This window comes from Prionailurus bengalensis, chromosome C1 (assembly GCF_016509475.1).
Source record: "Prionailurus bengalensis isolate Pbe53 chromosome C1, Fcat_Pben_1.1_paternal_pri, whole genome shotgun sequence".
Classification (NCBI taxonomy): Eukaryota; Metazoa; Chordata; class Mammalia; order Carnivora; family Felidae; genus Prionailurus; species Prionailurus bengalensis.
The window spans coordinates 99,510,756-99,529,650 of NC_057345.1; the positions used below are offsets into that span (position 1 = coordinate 99,510,756).

Below are 18,895 nucleotides of genomic sequence, written 5' to 3' on the forward strand. Positions count from 1 at the left end.
AGAATTTAGGGAAGCATTTGCTGCTGTTATTAGCATTCTATCCCAGTCATTTATTCATTCATTCACTTGGTGAGTGTGGGCTTCATGTGTCCAGACCCTGAGTTGTTTGGTGTGGAAGCCCAGGAGTGGATCACACAGAGATCCTGCCCTCAGGGACAGAATATTCTGGTAGGAAAAATAAGATGAGCAAGTACATAAATGGGATGGCGTGAAGAAAATGATCTGTCTCTTACTAAGAAAGGTCTAGATGGAGCTTTTGGGGGTGAACAGAAGCAGTAGAGGGCTTCCGGTGGGTTCGAAAGGAAGGTGAGGTGGGGGGGGGAGCGGTGGGAAGTGATACCTGAGTCGCATCCCAGAGGATGGAAAAGGTTCAGAGACGCTGCTGAACCAGGTGAAGTGCTTTCCATGTAAAGCAAGTGGGAGGCACAAAAGCAGAAAATAGCGTATTTAAGAAGGAAAATATAACTAGTTTGCTTTGCCCGATTGACGGCTCTGTTTTGAACATGTGTTTTGCTTCATCTCCAGAGTTCACGTGCCCCATATTTTTTCATTTCTTTGCCCTTCAATTAAGATCAGCAGATTATAATAAGGAGGGGCAGTTACTAACACGATGCAAGCGGCTTTGTAATTATAGCTGCTGCCAAATGTGTAATCTATCTGTTCTTGTAATTATTAAGGTTTTTATTTTTACAGACTGATTGCCTCCTGGTCTAAAACTTCCCTAATAGTATGCAAATAGGGGCCAGGAAGCAATATAAATCTAGAAACATGATATCTTCTGCCTTCTACAATAAATCACCCATGCAGACTGACCTGTGGTGGCTGGGTACCTCTCGGGAGGCCCACCGTCATTTGCCTCAAAACAGATTGGGGCTGCCTCATATCCTCGCAGCCTCACAGAGAGTGCAAAAATCACACCCTGGGTTTTACATTAGCTTTCCCTTATGACACACACAATGGCATGACTTCCTTTCTCTTTCCTTGACGCTAATTCCATCATTTACTTGTGATAAATTACTCTGCCTTTGGCATTTTAGCTTATCCACTCAACAGCTGAATATGCCCCTACACCGTGGAAGGAGCTCGGGGTTCACTGATGGATGGAGCTGAAGCTGTTGCCAGATCTCCTTTTCGTGCCTCAGTCAGCACATCCGTCCAGTGGGGGTGTTACTATATGCTATAGTGAAATCACAGCTTCGTGCTTTGTAAAACGCTTATTGTGTTTAAAGGTATTTTAAGATACCAGGTTCTAAATTAATGGGGATCAGTTCTTAAAATAAGAGTTCTTCCTTAGTGAGACAGTTCTCACTGGAACAGACTGATTCTGTGTTTTCCGAATTCATTTGAAGCTTGAAATAATCATCCGGCAATGAGAACTAATATAAATGGAAATTCATAGCATATAAAGGCTGCATAGGGCTCAACAGCTTGTAAACCCGATTGTGAATAGCTGTAAGGCCCAGAACAATCAGAGGCAAATGGCATATGTGCTCAATAATTATTTCTTGAATGAATGAGGGAATTTTTTTTTTTTAGGGGAACAACTATGTTTAGATTAAATAATGATTAAGTAGAGCTAAGGGTTATAAAGTGAGTATTTATTACGGGATTTTGAATTTCTTTACAGCTTATGAAAGTTGTCTATTATGTTTTAATATAGTATCTACTTGGGAGCCTGGGTGGGTCAGTTGGTTAAGTATCTGACTTTGGCTCCGGTCATGATCTCACGGTCTGGGAGCTCAAGGCCCCTTGGAATGAGCTCCACTTTTCTCTCTCTCTCTCTGTCTCTCTCTCTGCCCCTCGCTTACTTGTGCCTCTCTCTCTTAAAATAGAATAGAATAGAATAGAATAGAATAGAATAGAATAGAATAGAATAGAATAAAATAGTGTCTACTCAAGTACATATTATGCTTACCTGCTTTAATAAAGTATTTTCATTTGTGTTCTCTGTATATATGTGTTATCTATCTATACTACGTCTCTCTATATATATTCTCTTCCTATATATACTTTTTATATATACTCTCTATATGTACTCTATAAATGTTCTCTCTGTATATACACACTATATAGATTCTTTGTCTCTGTGTGTATATATATACACTCTATATGAATATGCTCTCTCTATATTCTTTTACTATGTATGTATATTCTCTCTCTGAGAGAGAGAATATATGTGTGCTGTTTTCTGAGACATTTAACTGTGCCACAAAAGGTTTTGTTTAGATGGTGAATCCAAGGCCAAGATACTCTTGGAGCCTGGTGCCTGCTTATCTGAACTGAGAGTGTAGTGTTTCAGAGCCGTAATGTCCCCCGCCCATCCCCACCTTCGCCAGTGTCATACTGTCATCCGTGTGCAGGGTCCTGGGCATCAGATGTGTCTCAAATGTAGAGGAGACCCCCTCCCCCCCCCCCCGAAAAAGCCTAAGGTGCTTTACAAGTGGGATTGCTAATGATGCTGTTGGTAGTAGATCGGGAAGCTTCCTTTCCAAGTTTCTCTCCTTTGCTTCTGATGTGTCTGGTTTTGTGTAGCTCACGAAAACACAAAAGCAAGAAACCAAGAAACTGATCTTGCGGGGCTTGTGAGCCTGCTGATCGCGAGCTCAACACTGATGGGTTTGTATGTTTCCTCCTTCAGCTCTATGTGGCCACGGAGGCCATCCTCATCGCACTGGTGGGGGCCACGCCGTCCTACCACTGGGACCTGGCAGAGCTCCTGCCCAACCAGAGCCACGGCAACCGGTCGGTGGGTGACGACCACGCCTTGGGGGACTGGCTGCTGACTGCCAATGGCAGCGAGGTCCAGAAGCACGTGCACTTCAGCAGCACTTTCACCTCCATCGCCTCGGAGGTAACACCAGTGGTGACCGTCGGGAAAACAAGATCACGATCGCTGGGTGAACGTTTCTCCTGGTCCAGATGGAACCATTTTTCTGTCTTGTTGATTTAAATGTCAGCCACCTCTTCAAATAGCTGTCGGGTACATTGGAGAGTTTAAAGGAGAATGTCGTATGGGAACACATTCTCTTTCCTTCTTGTTACAAACAGGAAAAGCATGAGCCTCGCCAGACTGGTTAGATGAAGTACGATGTGCACTCCGGAAGAGCCACATTCCAATTACAGTGTCCTTTTAAAGTTTATTTACGTTTGAGAGAGACAGAGACAGAATGCGAGTGGGTTAGGGGCAGAGAGAGAGGGAGGCACAGAATCCGAAGCAGGCTCCAGGGCTCCGAGCTGTCGGCACAGAGCCCGACGCGGGGCTCGAACCCACGAGCTGTGAGATCATGACCTGAGCCGAAGTCGGAGTACAGTGTCCTTTTAAAAAGTGAATTAAAACTCTCATTTCTTTTTCTTATGTACACAAAAATTAGCCGAGTCAAGAGACAGAAATGTGGTGACTGTCTACAACATCCACAGTTCGTGTGGATTCAGTCCAGTCCTGTGTGTAGACCACATGGGGCCCCTTGACTGTACAATATAGAATACAGGTGGGACCGCCTCGTGTGTGCAGGAAGCCTTACTTTGAAGGGGGCTTTGTGGCCAAGATAGTTCTGGTAAGGATGGCACCTTCTGGGCCAGCCCCAGGTACATAAACCAAGGACGGATAGTCTGGTGAAGGAAACCCTGGCGTAAGAGGGGCACGGCTCACGCTCAGCCAGAAAGCACGTGTACTGGTTGTTAAAAAGCTGACATACTCAGTCCTTTGCCTGCTCCCCACAAGCTATCCATTTGCCCACCACCACCCTGGCCTAGCCCTTGGTCCCGGTGATCTCGTAACCATAGGGTTAATGCCTGGTGGGCATTGCCCCAGCTCCGGGTGCTGACTGTCATGCCAGTTAGCTGCCCCCAGATCCGTTTGGCTGCCCCCCTGCAGGGCTACCAGAGTGCTTGCCAGCTGCCCTGCCTGCATCCCCTGCCCAACCTCCCCTGTGTGTGTGTGTGTGTGTGTGTGTGCGCGCGCGCGCGCGCGCGCGTGCACCATGGCATCAGCCAGTCTTACCTGTTGCTGACTGTTTTGATTATCACCCTTTGGGCAGGACGTGCCAAAAACAGAAGAGACACGAAGGGGCTATTTGCTTGGCCTTCCCTTAAGAGTTTCCATTTGAAGGCCTGATTACTGGGTTAACGTTCCGAGCTCCTGCCAGGTAGTATATTTTCTATGACAACAATCCAGTCACGTCACCCCTCATTCAAAACCTCCCGCGATTCTCCCACTGCACACAGGAAACCATGAAACCCACTTAGGGTGTTACATTCAAGGCCCTTTATCCTCCACAGCTGTGGCCCGGATGTACTTTTCCAGCCCCACCTGCACTTCCCTCTGCCTCCACTCTTTCCCACCCAAGCCCTGAGTGCTTGGCCTACCTGTTACCTCAGTAGGTAACTGACCTCGGAATGCCCTAACCTCACCCTTGTGTCCACCTGGTGAAATCCTAACCTTACCCTCTACTGCTCACCTTGACTGTCGCCTTCCCTGCGATGTCCTTTCCAGTCCACCCCCCAGAAGAAGCAAATACGCTTGTTTCCGCTGCGGTAACATTTTGTGTGCACTTACGTCACCCACGGTAGCTTGCGGTTCAGCTCTGTTTCTTTTGAAGTCATTTGAGGTCAGAAACCATATTTTGGTCATCTTTGTACTTCTGTGGCCTACTAGCAACAATGACCATCACCACAAGTGCTAACTGAGTACCACGACTGCTAACCTATTGAAATAGCAAGTAGCACTGTGGAATGATGACTAACTATATGCTAGGTGTTGTGATCTGCACCCTGAACTCATTAACCTTCAGAATAATTTATGAGGTCAACGTTATTTCCCCCATTTTACAGGTGAAGACATCGAGGCATCTTGAGGTCAGGTCAGCTCAGAGGGTCAGAGCTAGATTTGAAGCCAAGTTTGTCTTAACTGAGAGGCCTATGCTCTTAATTACTCTACTTTTTGGAAGCCTATCCCGTACAAATTGGTATGCACATCTCTTAGTTCTTTGATAGGTAACGGTAGCCAAAGAACTTAAAAAAATGTTTTTTTAGTTTGGAAATAATTTCAAACTGGCAAATTTCAAGACTCATACCGAGAATAAATACCCTTACATCCTTTAATTTCACCTATCATTACTATCTCCGTTTTTTTCCAAGCCTTTTGAAAGTTCCATATACCATACTGTTGTTCCTTTATGCCCAAATACTTCTGCGTGTACTTCCTAAAAAGTAAAGGAATTTTCTTACATAACCACAGGACCATTACTAACTTCAAGACATTTATCATTGGGGCACCCGGGTGGCCCAGTCCGTTAAGCGTCCGACTTTGGCTCAGGTCATGGTCTCAAAGTTCATGAGTTAGAGCCTGCATCAGACTCTGCTGACAGAATTCTGTTCTGCTTCAGATTCTGTGTCTCCCTCTCTCTCTGCCCTCCCCTGCTCATGCTCTGTCTCTCTGGCTCTCTTCTCTCTCTCTCAAAAATAAGTAAACATTAAAATATTAAAAAAAAAAGAAGTTTAACATTGATTCTATATTTTAATCTACCATCCATACCCAATTTTGTCACTTGACCCAGTACTGTCCTTGCTAGCACTGGTTTCCCCCTCTTGTACTCAGTTCCGTTTTAGGGTCACATGTTAACACTTAGTTGTCATGGCTCTTAGGGTCTTTTCACCTTCAGCCTTTTTCTTTTATGACATTGATACTTTTGAAGAAGACATACCTCCCCTCTTTTTAAAAATAAGAATGTTCTCCATTTTGGGTCTGTCTGATGATTTCTCATTAAGGTTACGCATCCGAAGTCAGAATAGTAATAAGTAATATGCCCTTCTGGGTCACATATGCTATCCATCTGTCCCTTTTTGGTGATAATTTTGATCAGCCACTCCGGGTATTGCTTGACTTTTCCCCTGTCCAGTGAACATTCTTTTCATTTCCAGGAATATGTAATCTATGGAGAATCACTTCAAGATTATGCAAATGTACTCTTATCAGAACCCCCCGCTCCAAATGGAGCATCTTTTCATGATGCTTTTGTAAACCAAGCTAAGACTATGATGGTTGCAAAATGATGATTTCTTTACTCTAGCACTTCCTCCATATTTACCAGTTGGCATTCTGCCCCCCCCCCATTTTTTTGAAGTATAGTTGACCTATAACATTATATTACTTTTAGGTGTACAACATAATGATTCAATGTTTGTATGCATTGCAAAATGATCACCACGGTAGGTCTGGTTAACATCCATCACCATCCATAGTTACAAAATTTGTTCTCGTGAGGAGAACTTTTAAGATGTATTCTTTTAGCATCTGTACATTATTATTATCTGTTGTCACCAGGCTGCTCGTTACATCCCCAGGACTTAAGTATTTTATAACCTGAAGTTTATACCTTTTGAACCCCTTTACCTATTTTACTCACCCCCTCTACCCCCTCCCTCTGGCAATCACCAGTCTGTTCTCTATATCTATAAGCTTTTTTTTTTTTTAAGATTTCCATGGCATTCCATTTTTAGCTGGAAGCAAAACCCTTTCTTTTCCCTTGTCCATCTGTATGCCTGCCTGTCTGTCCCTATCTCTCTATCTCTCTATCTCTCTATCTATCTCTATCTCTATCTCTATCTCTATCTCTATCTCTATCTCTATCTATGTATCTACCTATATATCTATCATTAGTATGTACTTATTGGTCCCTATTCTTAATTGTTTATGATTTTTTACCATCTTTAATTATTTTGGTGCTCACATTATCCCCAGTTTACCAGTAGGAATCTCTTCAAGCTGGCTCTTGTGTCCTTTTTAAAATATTTATTTATTCATTTATTTACTCATTCATTCATTCATTCAATTATTTGTTTTAAAGAGTGTGCAAGTGGGGGAGAGGGGCAGAGGGGGAGAGAGAGAATCTCAAGCAGGCTCCATGCTCAGCACGGAGCCCAACACAGGGCTCTATCCCACAACCATGAGATCATGACCTGAGCCGAAATGAAGAGTCAGACGCTTAACTGACTAAGCCACCCAGGCGCCCCTCTAATTTTTTTTAGTTTTTATTTTGAATATGTATTGAATTTTGTCAAATAGAGCAATTTGCAATGTTTGACATCAATTGCAGTGATTATGTGGGGTTTTTTTTTCACCTTCTACTATGGTGGGTTGTCCTGATTGACTTTCAAATATTGAACCAGCTTTGCATCTCTTGATGGCATATTCTCTGTATATATTGCTGAATTCTGTTTGCTGATATTTTGTTAAGAATTTTTGCTTCTGTATTTATGAGAGATATTGATCTGTTGTTTTCTTTTTTTGGACCTTTGTCTGGTTTTGGTATCAGGGTGCCTTCATAAAATGAATTGGGAAGTATTCCGTTCTTTTCTGTTTTCTGGAAGTGATTGGGTAGAATTGGTGTTAGTTCTTTAAATATTTGGTAGAACTTTCCAGTAATATCATCTGGGCTTTTTTTTTTTTTTAGATTTCTTTTTTGGGAGTTTTAAAATTATGAATTCAATTTTCTTAAAGGTTATGTAGCTGTTTAAATGATTTATTTTGTATTGTGAGTTGTGGCAATTTGTGCTTTTCAAGGACTTGGTCCATTTCGTCTAAGTTGTCAGATTTACGTGTGTAGAGTCGTTCATTGTATTACTTTATTATTCTTTTGATGTTTGCAGAGTCTGAAATGAAATCCCCTCTTCTATTACCCGATCTTGGTAATTTGTGTCTTCTGTCTTATTTAATTACTTGTCAGTCATACAAGCTTGTCAGTTTTACTGATTGTTTTAAAGAACCAGCATTTTGTTCATTGATTTTTCCCTGTTATTTTTCTATTTTTAATTGTATTGATTTCTGTTCTTACCTTTATTATTTCCTTTCTTGTGCTTGCTTTGAGTTTCTTTTTCTCTTTTTCTTTTTAAGGTTATAGAGTTGGTAGCCTAGATTTTTTTTTTAATTTTTTAATGTTTATTTATTTCTGAGACAGAGACAGATCATGAGCAGGGGAGGGGCAGAGAGAGAGACACAGAATCAGAAGCAGGCTCCAGGCTCTGAGCTGTCAGCACAGAGCCCGACGCGGGGCTCGAACTCACAAACTGTGAGATCATGACCTGAGCTGAAGTTCGTTGCTCAACCGACTGAGCCACCCAGGCGCCCCTGTAGCCTAGATTTTTAATGAGTCTTCTTCTTTACAAATATAAGTATTTTAGTGCTATAAATTTTCCTCTCATGACTGTTTCAGCTGTGTCCCACAAATTTTGGTATGTTGTATTTTTATTTTCATTTAGCTCACTGTATTTTTTTTCCTCCTTAAGACTTCCTCTTTGATGCAATGGTTACTTAGAAGTCTCTTGGTTAGTTACCTAGTGTTTGGAGATTTTCCTGTTAGCTTTCTGTTTTTGCTTTCTAGTTTGGTTCCATTATGGTCAGAGGACAGTGTGATTTCAATTTTTTAAAAATTTGTTACGGTTTCCTTTATGATTCAGGATGTGGTCTCTTTTGGTATATGTTCCACTGGCACTTGAACAAACTGCTGCTGTTATGTGGAGTGTTTTATAAATATTGTTTAGATCCTGTTGGTCAATGGTATTGTTGATTTCTTCTATATCCTTGCTGATTTTCCACCTAGTTGTTCTATATTGTTGAGAGAAGAGTATTTATGTCTTCAATTATTATTGTAGATTTGTTGAATTCTCCTTTCACTGCTCCTAGTTTTTCCTTCATATATTTTTTAGCTCTGTTGAGTCTGTACATATGGATGATTGCTATGTCTTCTTGATAGACTTTTTCTTTTTATCATTTTATAGTGTACCTTTATGTCCCTGGTAATTTTGTATGTTCTGAAATGTGGTTTGATACTAATCTAGCCACTCTTGCTTTCTTTGATTAGTTTTATTAGCATGATATGTATTTTTCCACTTTACTTTCAACTTGTCTGTATGTATGAAATTAGTTTCTTGTAGACAGCACATAATTGGGTCAGGTTTTTAAACCCACACTGTCAATCTCTGTCTTTATTTATATTTTTTATATAATTTACATTTAATATAATTATTTATATGATAGAACTTACCTCTTCTAACTTATTATTTTTTATTGTTTTCTGTTGTTGGTTTCTTTTCTTTGATTTTTCCAGTCTTTCTGTAGGTTATTTGAACATTTTTAGAATTTATTTTGACTTATCTATGGTATTTTTTATAGCTTTTTTAGTGATTGCTCTTGACATTGCCTTATATTTACATAACTTATCACAGTCTATTGATGTCATATCACCAGTTTGAGTGACATACAGAAATTCTACTTCACTGTATATTCCTTTGCCCTCTCCGGTTTATTTATATAATTGTTCTAAATATTTTTCCCACATGCTTTTAGAACCACATTACATAGTGTTATCACTTTTGCTTCAGCCATCAAACGTAATTTAGAAAACTCAAGAGAAGGAAAGTCTAACATATTTACCCCAGTTTTTCTTACAGTGCTCTTTTTTACTTCCTGATGTTCCACGATCCCCTTTTTATGTTTTCTTCCTTTTTAGAGAACTTCCATTAGCCACTGTCTTAGGGTAATTGTGATGCTGGCACATTCTCTTAGTTTTCCTTCATCACTTATTTTCACTGGTAATAAAATTCTTGGTGGACAGTTGATTTCCTTCAGCATTAGAAACTCCTGTGCCACTTCCTTCAGGCTTCATGGCTTCTGATGAGAAATATGGTGGTATTTGAATTGCTTTTTCTTTCTTTTTTTTTTTTCCCTACAGGGAATTTCCCTCTTCCTACTTTCAAGATTTTTTTTAGTGTTTTAGTCGCTAGTGTTTAGAAGTCAGATTATGATGTTTCTTGGTGTGAATTTCTTCAGGTTTATCCTGTTGGGGATTTACTGAGCTTCTTGGATCTGTAGGTGTATGGCCCTTGACAAATTGGGAAATTATCAGCTGTTATTTATTCAAGTACTCTGTTTTAACACTTTTTTCAATGATAATTCATTTTTGAGAGAATGAGAGAGAGTGAGCGAGCATGAGCGGGGGAGGGGCAGATAGAGAGGGAGACACAGAATCGGAAGTAGGCTTCAGGCTCTGAGCTGTCAGCACAGAGTCGGACACGGGGCTCGAACCCACGGACCGTGAGATCATGACCAGAGCCTAAGTCAGACGCTTAACTGACTGAGCCAGCCAGGTGCCCCTCTTTATTTATTTATTTATTTATTTATTTATTTATTTATGTATTTATGTATTTATGTATTTATGTATTTATGTATTTATTTATTTATATTTATTTTTAATTTTAAGCTTATCCTCTTCCCCTTTTCCTTCCAGAACTCCAATGACAGAAATATTAGGGTTTTTTTTTTGCTCTAGCCCCATAGATCTCTGAAGCCTTGTTCATTTTCTTCTGTCTAGTTTATCTTTGTTTTCATATTGGAGATTTTCCTTTACTCCATTTTCACCTGTATTGATTCTTCCCTCTGTCTCTTTCATTCTGCTGTTAAACCCACTCATTGCGGTTTTTTAGTTCTAAGCTTTCCATTTTTTTCTTTTTTAGTATATTCTCTTTATTCGGTGAGACTTTCTGTATTTCCGCTGGGTCTATTTTGTCATCTGTTTCAAGCATGTTTGTAAGTGCTCCTGGAAGCATTGTTATGATGGCCGCTTTCACATCTTTGTCAGATAGTTCTAACATCTCTGCCGTCTCAGTAGTTGTCTTTTTGTTTTGTTTTGTTTTCATTCTACTTTGAGATTTTCCTGGTTGCTGGTATCACAAATTATTTTTGTTTGAAACCAGCAGTTAGGGGGATTATGTTAAGAGATTCTGGGCCTTAAGTAAATCTTCCGTTTCAGCAGACTTTCTTGGACACAGTTCTGGCCCAGGAAGAGGGGAGAGGGGCCTCATTACTGTCACAAGGTGTTGGAAATCCCGTCTCCCCGTGAGGTCGCACCGCCACCAGTGGTGGTGGCGGTGGTATGGAGGGTTCCTACTGCAGGTGGCAGGAATGATCGTGCTGGCTCACCTGTTTTTCTTTTTCTGACACACCCAAGTGGAGTAAGGTAGGGTCACTTATTACTACCCAGCCTGGGGGGAAGGGTTAGTTTCCCCACTTAGCCTTCGCTGTGGATGGGGTTGGGGCCATAGTTGGTTCTTGTTTCTCATGGTGGTGATTGGCCAGAATAAAACGGTTATAATCTAACAATGTTCTGTCTTTCTGGGCTGCCCCTTTCCCAGGCCTTTGGCTGGAGAAAGTAGGTTTTGTTTGGGGCTTCTTTTGTAATTTTCTTGGCATTTCTAAGTTGCTGTCTTCTTCAGTCCCCAGTCTTGGGCATGTGAGGCAAAGAGAAACCCAGGGAACTCACCACTGGCTCATTCCTTGGGTCCCAGGGTCTTGGCTGGTCTTCCCTCCGTCTTTCAGAGTTCTTTTATGTTTGCGTTATACCCGATGCCCAGGGGTCTTAGTGGTATCTACTGGGAGAAACAAGGAAAAGTACATTTATTCCATTTTCCTGGAGCTGAAAGTCCTCCTGTGTCCTTCTGATGTGCCCATCATTTGCGGGTGGGGGGAGTTGAAAAAATTTTGGCATAACAAGATATTTCAGGTTCATCTTTTACCCCACCCCCCACCCCAACTGTGGAATTAGTCATTTCTCCAAAAAGCCCTTGTTCTGTTTATAAACAGTCCTCATAGGATTTTGCGGTGGGTGAGAGCCATAAGTCTGCCCTCTAACAAATCCATTACCATATTAAACTGAAAGTGGATCTCGGACCAGATTCTGCCCCATATAGAAGCATTTATCAACTTAATTCTTATTATCAGAGAAGCACAAAATAAAATATCTTACAGGCTTGAGAAGTCATAGCTTTGTGGTTCTGTCGGTACTCTACAGTTTGCATATCAGGTCACTACAGAAAAACTCCAGTTTTCCATAGTGAGAGTACTGACACTTCCCCTCCCTATCAGCATCAAGCAAGCAGAACCATCCAGAATTCGTATTGTCTCAGGACCAAGGAGGGAGTTGAGCCGAGGGCATCACCCCTTTATAAAGAATACAGAACACACTGGATTATCCCACAAATTCAGGGAAGGGTAGTGAATGTCTCTAAAATATATTGACCTAATTTATATAACTTGGGTGTCTCTAATTTCACCAGAGGTAACCTGTTTTTTGGGATCATATCATTGCTAGTCAATAGGCCACTGCTTTAATCAAGAAGAAGCAAAGGAACCATTGCTGATAGAGACAGTGATTAAAGTCCTTGCAGGACCTCGCTCTGGAGAATGGGCCCACTGACCACCACTGGCCAGTACAGCCTCCACTAGAATAATCTTGGTACCAGATGGGAGCTTGGCCTAAGTAATGTTTATGCAGAATATCCTAAGGTATGTACTTCATACTTTAAAGTAAATTAAATACCATAGCAACACCGTGCTTCAGCACAGACACTCAACACATTTCAATGCAATTGAATTAAATTAATACTAATGAAATCTATAATTAGGAGCCCTTCCAGATATTATCAGAGGGACCCCATTATTAGCAAATATTCCTTGGGCAACTACTACTCACCTGATGCTAGATAAGGCCTTGATATGGGCCAAGGAAGGAGAGTGCCGTCAGAAACTACGCTCCAGGCCAGCAGGATTGGGCGCCCTGGTCACCAGCGTACCTCCCGTGCTGGTGCCCAGTGGCTCACCCCCTTCACAGTGCTCGACTGGAGGCTGAATAGGGAAAGAAGGGAGTCCCAGGGGCTACTACTCCCAAGATAAAGAGTTGGTAGATGCAGGAGAAATGGGATTAAATAGCTTTCCCAGCAAGTGCTGATGATGTTTAAAGCAGCTCTGAAAAAAAAAAGGATGATGGGCTAAGATGGCTTCACCTTACCTGCCTGTCATGTCCCCTTCTAACGACCACTGGGGCACATCTGTGAATCACTGTCTCTCTCGCCATCTGGCTTCATCAGACTGGAACTGTGTGCCTGTCTCCCTCCCCTCCCCACCCCCCTCTCTCTTGGTCTCTCTTTTCTCTCCTTATTTTTTCCCGCTCTCTGTCATTTTGTCTCTCTGCACCTGTTTCTCTCTATCCCCACCTCTCTCCATCTCTGCCTTTCTTGTTATTTACCTCCCGTTTCTTCCTCTCTGCCTTTTTCTGTGTCTCTGTCTTACTGTCTCTGTCTTGCCTTTCTCTTTTCTCTGACGTTTCTGTCTCATTCTCTCTGCATGTATCTCCCTGTTTTTCTCTTTGTCTTTCATTCCTCCTTCCCCACCCTGTCTCCCTCCTTCCTGTTACTCACCTGTCCTTTCTCATTCCTGAGATGTATGTATTTGGCTGTATATGCTGCTATCCATCTTGATTATTATGTCTTCTCATTATAGATTTATAGATGCCTGCTACTTTCCTCCCGTGGTAGAGAGGCACACATGAGGTTCCCGTCCCATCAGGAGGTCAGTTATCTACCTCAGAGGTGTATCTCAAGGCACAAATATTCTCTGTGCGGACAGTGATCCTTGGTCTCCAGCAGGTGCCCCCAGATGTGTCCAGAATGGCGGGTGGCGGTGGGGCTGTCCAGCTGCACAGTTGGAGATATTGCTGCACTGCTGCTCTGTGGGCACCTCCAGGGGGTGGACGGGTTATCCCGCATGGGGACGGGTTATCTTTGGGGCATCCCAGATGCTAAATCGGCTGCTTCCGGCCTGAGTGGGTTCATGATGCTTCGCAAGGGCGGCCGTGGCCTGCCCACTCTGCTGATGGAGGAGTGCAGGTGGCATTGCTGGCCGCATAACGAGACAGAGGTCCACGGTCCTCACGGAATCCTCTGCTGCAGTGAGACCATTCCACGCAAAGAGTTTGTGGGTGCAGATGAGTTTTATAAGGTTCGGTGGGTAGAGGAGAGTGAAGAGGCAGGTAACTGTGACTACTTTATTTTGCTCTTATGGGAGAGGCTGTCTCTCTCAGAGACCTTCCCCATGTGCTCCTTTGTTAGTCCTGGCCGTAGCCCTACCCTATAGATGAAACAACTGGTGGGCAGAAAGTTGAAGGAATTTGCCCTAAATCACGTATTTAATAAGTCACCGGTCTGGGTTCGATGAGCCCATATTCTTTCCACTACTCCAGTGATTTTCAGGCTTGTTTTTTCTCAACAGACAGAAGCCTTTAGGTTTAACGTCTTCTCAGTTGGCATTTCAGGATTTAAAATAGCTAGGTACTTTGCTGCTGTCAGTGAAGAGAAGCGAGATCAAGGGCTTCCATACCCCCATGGCCCCCAGCCGCCCTCCACAGCCCCAGAAGCACTTCCATGTGGAACAGAGGGAGGAGCTTGGCTCTGCCTGGGAAGAGTGGCTGGAGGTATGGGTCGGTGGGTTGGTGGGAATGAAGGTCGGCCAGGTGACTGTGAGATGATGGCGCATGGTGCATACATGTTGGGTGGAAAGCTAAGCAAAATAAATCCTCACCGAGCCCGGGCTGCCCGTCATCTGCTTGGATTTGCCTCTGAGAGAGTGAATTCTAAGGAAGAAGGGCAGACAGTCACAGCGTGTGCATTGTGGCTCGCAAATTAAAAATATCAGAATTCGTGAGCTCAGAGTAGCTGGTGACTCACTCAGTGTCACACTGTAAATGGAGGAGCCTGTGGCCCTTCCACTGTGGCATATGACTGAGGTAGAAGGTTAGAGGGAGGGGGCGCCTGGCTGGCTCAGTCAGTTAAGCTTCCGACTTTAGCTCAGAGCATGATCTCACGGTTTGTGAGTTCGAGCCCCATGTCAGGCTTTGTGCTGACAGCTCAGAGCCTGCATCCTGCTTCAGACTCTGTGTCTCCCTCTTTCTGCCCCTCCCCTGCTCATGCTCTGTCTCTCTCTGTCTCTCAAAAATGAATAAAATGTTAAAAAAAAAAAAGGGGAGGAGGGGGTCAGCCCACCTGCAAATCTTTCATGAGTTTGCTGTCCCCAAGGTGATCATACAACTCTCAGGATGTTTGTAAACATCTCATGAGGAACCTGGCCAGCAGTTCCCCCCCCGCCACCAAAAAACATAAAACAATAAATCACACAAGTACTGTCAAAGTAGTAACGATTCAGTTAAGCCTCAGTAATTGTCAAGCCCAAATAAACTTACTCGTTTCCTGATATAACAAAAAATAGCGAAGGAGAATTAAGTCAAACGAGCGACAGTCTCCCTGCTCCTCGGGGGTCCACCTGCATCTAGACTCAGCGGCTGGCTGCCCTCGTGTGGATGGTACCACACACCTCTCTCCTCCGGCTATATTCAGGCGGACCTGAGAGGACGCTCTCTGCTTTGCATTTTTAGTGCAGATCTCATGTTTTCCCTTTTATTTTGAGGTGCAAATAGAGTGTGCAGGCTGCGTGCCCTCCTGCCCACTGCTCGGGCCGTGGGCGTCTCGTGTGAATTCCCACACTCTCCTTCCACCCCGGACATCGAAGCCCCGTGTGGGTGGCGTTCCAAGTCCCGGGGGTGGTTCGAAGAGGGTGCTATGGGCGGCTTCCAGGTTTCTTGCCGCTGCTACCAAAATGACAAGAGTCAGCAGAGAAGCAGCAGCAGCGGGAAGAACAGAGAGAACTAGGCTGATGGAGCAGCCGGGGCCACTAGTGGAGGGCAGGATGGCGACCGCAGCCACACCCTCGCCAGCACCCCTTTAGGAGCTGCTGGTCTCTGCACCCCCAGATGAGGTCATCTTTATTTCAGCGAATGCGGTCCCCAAGCACACCCTGCACTGACTGTCAGCATGCAGTCCATTTTAATGGCCTCTGTAGGCTTTCCTACAGTTGCTCCTCCAAATCTCCAGGGGGGTAGCATTGAAACTGGCACCTGAACTTGTCAGGTGACTTACCCAGTAGTTGGTAAATACCCTTAAGATGCAGGTTTGTGGTATATAGATGCTGTATGGTTCTGATAGAAATTATTTGGTGTAAAATAACCAAATTTGGTATTTGGTTTAAAAAAAAACAAGCATAAAGCCTGTTCACCTCTCACCTAATCCCCCTGAAAATAAATACCAGGATGGAGCCTGTAGAGCTCTATCGTTTCAGGAGACGGTATTCAAAATACGTACTTTAAAACTCCCACCCGGTACCTTATTCCATTCAGGTCAGGGCTTACAGAAGTTATTCATGGAAGGTTTGGGGAAGGGTGAATAAAAGGTTACATAGATGTGATTAACTTGGTATTAATGCAAAAAAGAACCCCTCTAATCTAGGAGCTTTGACTATTTCACAATGAGTTAATAGGCATTGGGGTGAATTTATGTAGCAAATTGCTGTCTGCTGTATTCAAATTATTCCCTGAGCTCTGACTCATTCAGAAAGTACCAAGTATCACAGAGACACACAATTATCATGCTTAATTAATGTTTGCAACCGAAAAGAGTAAGGTTGAAATCTTTAATATCATTGTAGATATCGAAGAACTGAAATTGACTGATTATTATCTTGAGATTAATATATTTTCCCCAAGCCATACCCTCGGGTCAAAGGACCGAGTATTAAAACTATTTGAAAAATTCACTACAATAATTGCTTTAGGGGCTAATTTTTTTTTTTAATGTCTTGCTTCCTTATGCCTGCACTACTGATTGTTATAGCCTGCACACTTCACCCATTAAGTGGTAATTCAGAGTGACAACTACATTGAAATGAAGCAAGTTAGTTAATCACCATGAAACTGTTCCTGAAATACCCTGGCCAAGTACTCCCGAATCACTGGAGGCCTCTGATTATCGCATTTTCTACTGAAGTGAGATTTTCCTGCACGAGGCTGTAAATATTTTTATGGGACATACAGGACGGTGGAGGGCTGAAATTTGGTTGGACTTGGTAGCAGAGAATCCAGAATCTTCTACGGAGCCACCGTAACCAGCACTGTGCAGAGCCCTCAGGGATGTCCTGCAGGCGTGTCAGGGAAGCTGCTGACAAGCCGAGAGTCTGGGTAGGGCTACAGCACTTCTAATATGACTTGATTTTCCCTAAAGCGGGACTTCCAGTGACAAAGAGCTCTGTCAGAAAACACATGCCCAGTCTTGTCTGCTCATTCTGGCTAGCCTGCCAGGACTGCTGGGAGTAGAAGGTAGGCTGTGCCACGGTTGGGGGGGGGGGTCTGTTCCCCCTCTGGGGAAGTCCGAGTCGGGGCTCGTGGTAGACACCAAGCTTGTGAACAAGTTCACCTTTCCCAGAGACACAGAAGCCAGGCAAGGGGCTTGGACGCGACTCTGAGACCTGCCACGGCCCCTGCCTGGCTTGTGGGGTCACTGATGGTCTGTGGGTTGTTCACGGCAGCATTCTTACCCCCCGCAGACCCTCCACACTTCTCTCAGTGCAGGTATTTGTGGACCGCTCACAGTGCTCGCCCAAAGCAGGCTTTGGGAAGCGTGTTTCAATGGAACAGACTTTGCCTTTCTAGGCAGAAAACTGCCATCGTTTGGGAATTGTTTTTTTCCTCCATAGTTTTCTTTCTCATTAATGTAGAGGCTAGCGATAAAGCCAAAGTATTCTCTATGTCCTCTAGGAGACCCCTCTGATTCCAGATCTCCCTCTCCCTTCCTGTCACGAGAGCGCCACTCAGTGGCCCCTGGGTGACTGGTAAGGCCGTTCCTGCCCTGCCTGTCCATAAACGCACAACTCAATCCTTGAAGTCGTGACATCGAGATATTGTATATGAAGATGCCTGTAACCCACATCATTCACTCTTGTAGCATGAATAATTCAGCATATATTTAATTAGTGCTGGTCCTGACAGGTAAGCACTTAGACGCAAATAGGGCTGCAAGAAGCTCACAGCATCCTACGCGAGAGACAAGGAAATGTGTAATTCACCAAACATCATACTTGAAGCCAAAGTAGGGAGGGAGATGGACCCACTCGGTGGACCAGGCAGGGCCGTGAAGGGTGAACAGGAGCCCACCAGGGACGAGGGGGGCTGGGGTGAGCCGGGGGAGGGCTGTACTGGGAGGGGGCAATCAGTTCCTAGAGGTGCCAGGCTTCACGCAAAGTCAAGTGATGAATGTTTATTTCCCTGTGGGGAGCCGTGCCCTCCATGGGCCTTGCAGGGCAGCGGCTCTGTATTATTCACATGTGAGTGAGGGATTATTCGTTTTCACCACTGAGGGCCAAGATAAGGACAGGCACGCACAGCCTCCTTAGGGAAGGGAAATGACCCCCTGCTTGGAAGAGCTTAGGCTAAAGGATTTTTGTTTACATAATGTGTTGTCCCTTCCATTAGAGTCATCTGTGGCTACAGCATGTTTCCAACCCTCATTCCGTGGAATGTCACCCTACAATAGAAGGGGGAGGAGCGGGCAGTTCAGATCACAGGAAAAAAACCAAAGCAGAGACAAGACAAATTTGTGCATTGACAGAGCCGGTGAGAAGTTGCCCAGGGCAGAGGCTGGGTGTGTGACTCAGTTCTCAGAGTTAAGAGGGTCTCTTCTTGCCTATTCGTCTCCTGATAGCCCTGACCAATTTTTGGAAGCGTCTTATAATGTGTTCTAGTGCTGTACGGAGGGGTGAGGTAGCATGGGGCTGTTCAGCAGAGGGAAAAAGCAAGCTAGCGAAAAAGCTCCTTTGTGTCATGTGGGTATATGAGGATGTCAAAGACTACATGATAAAAGTTCATTTAAAAATACAGAAATTGGGGGGCACCTGGGTGGCTCCGTCGGTTGAGCGTCTGACTCTTGGTTTTGGCTCAGGTCATGAATCTCACAGTTCATGAGTTTGAGCACCGCATCAGGCTCTAGGCTGCCAGCATGGAGCCTGCTTGGGATTCTCTCTCTCCCTCTCTCTCTCTGCCCCTCCCCTGCTTGCGCATGCGCTCTCTCCTCTCTCTCTCACCCAAAATAAATAAAAAATAAACTTAAAAAATGTATAGAAATTTGGGGGCACCTGGCTGGCTTGATCAGTGGTGCATGCAACTTTTGATCTTGGAGTTTGGGGTTC

General features: G+C 43.9%; 1 protein-coding gene across 3 annotated transcripts in view; it reads left to right on the forward strand.

The window, feature by feature from the left end:
* The window catches only part of SLC22A15 (solute carrier family 22 member 15), an 82,477-nt gene that overhangs the window by 13,219 nt on the left and 50,363 nt on the right, over positions 1-18,895 (forward strand). For all 3 annotated transcript variants that reach the window (XR_006296722.1, XM_043575933.1, XM_043575934.1), the window contains exon 2: positions 2,639-2,851. Coding sequence is in view for 2 of the 3 variants with exons in the window: in XM_043575933.1 (XP_043431868.1) it covers positions 2,639-2,851 (213 nt within the window). In the remaining variant the exon portion in view is untranslated. The remainder of the gene's footprint in view (positions 1-2,638; positions 2,852-18,895) is intronic.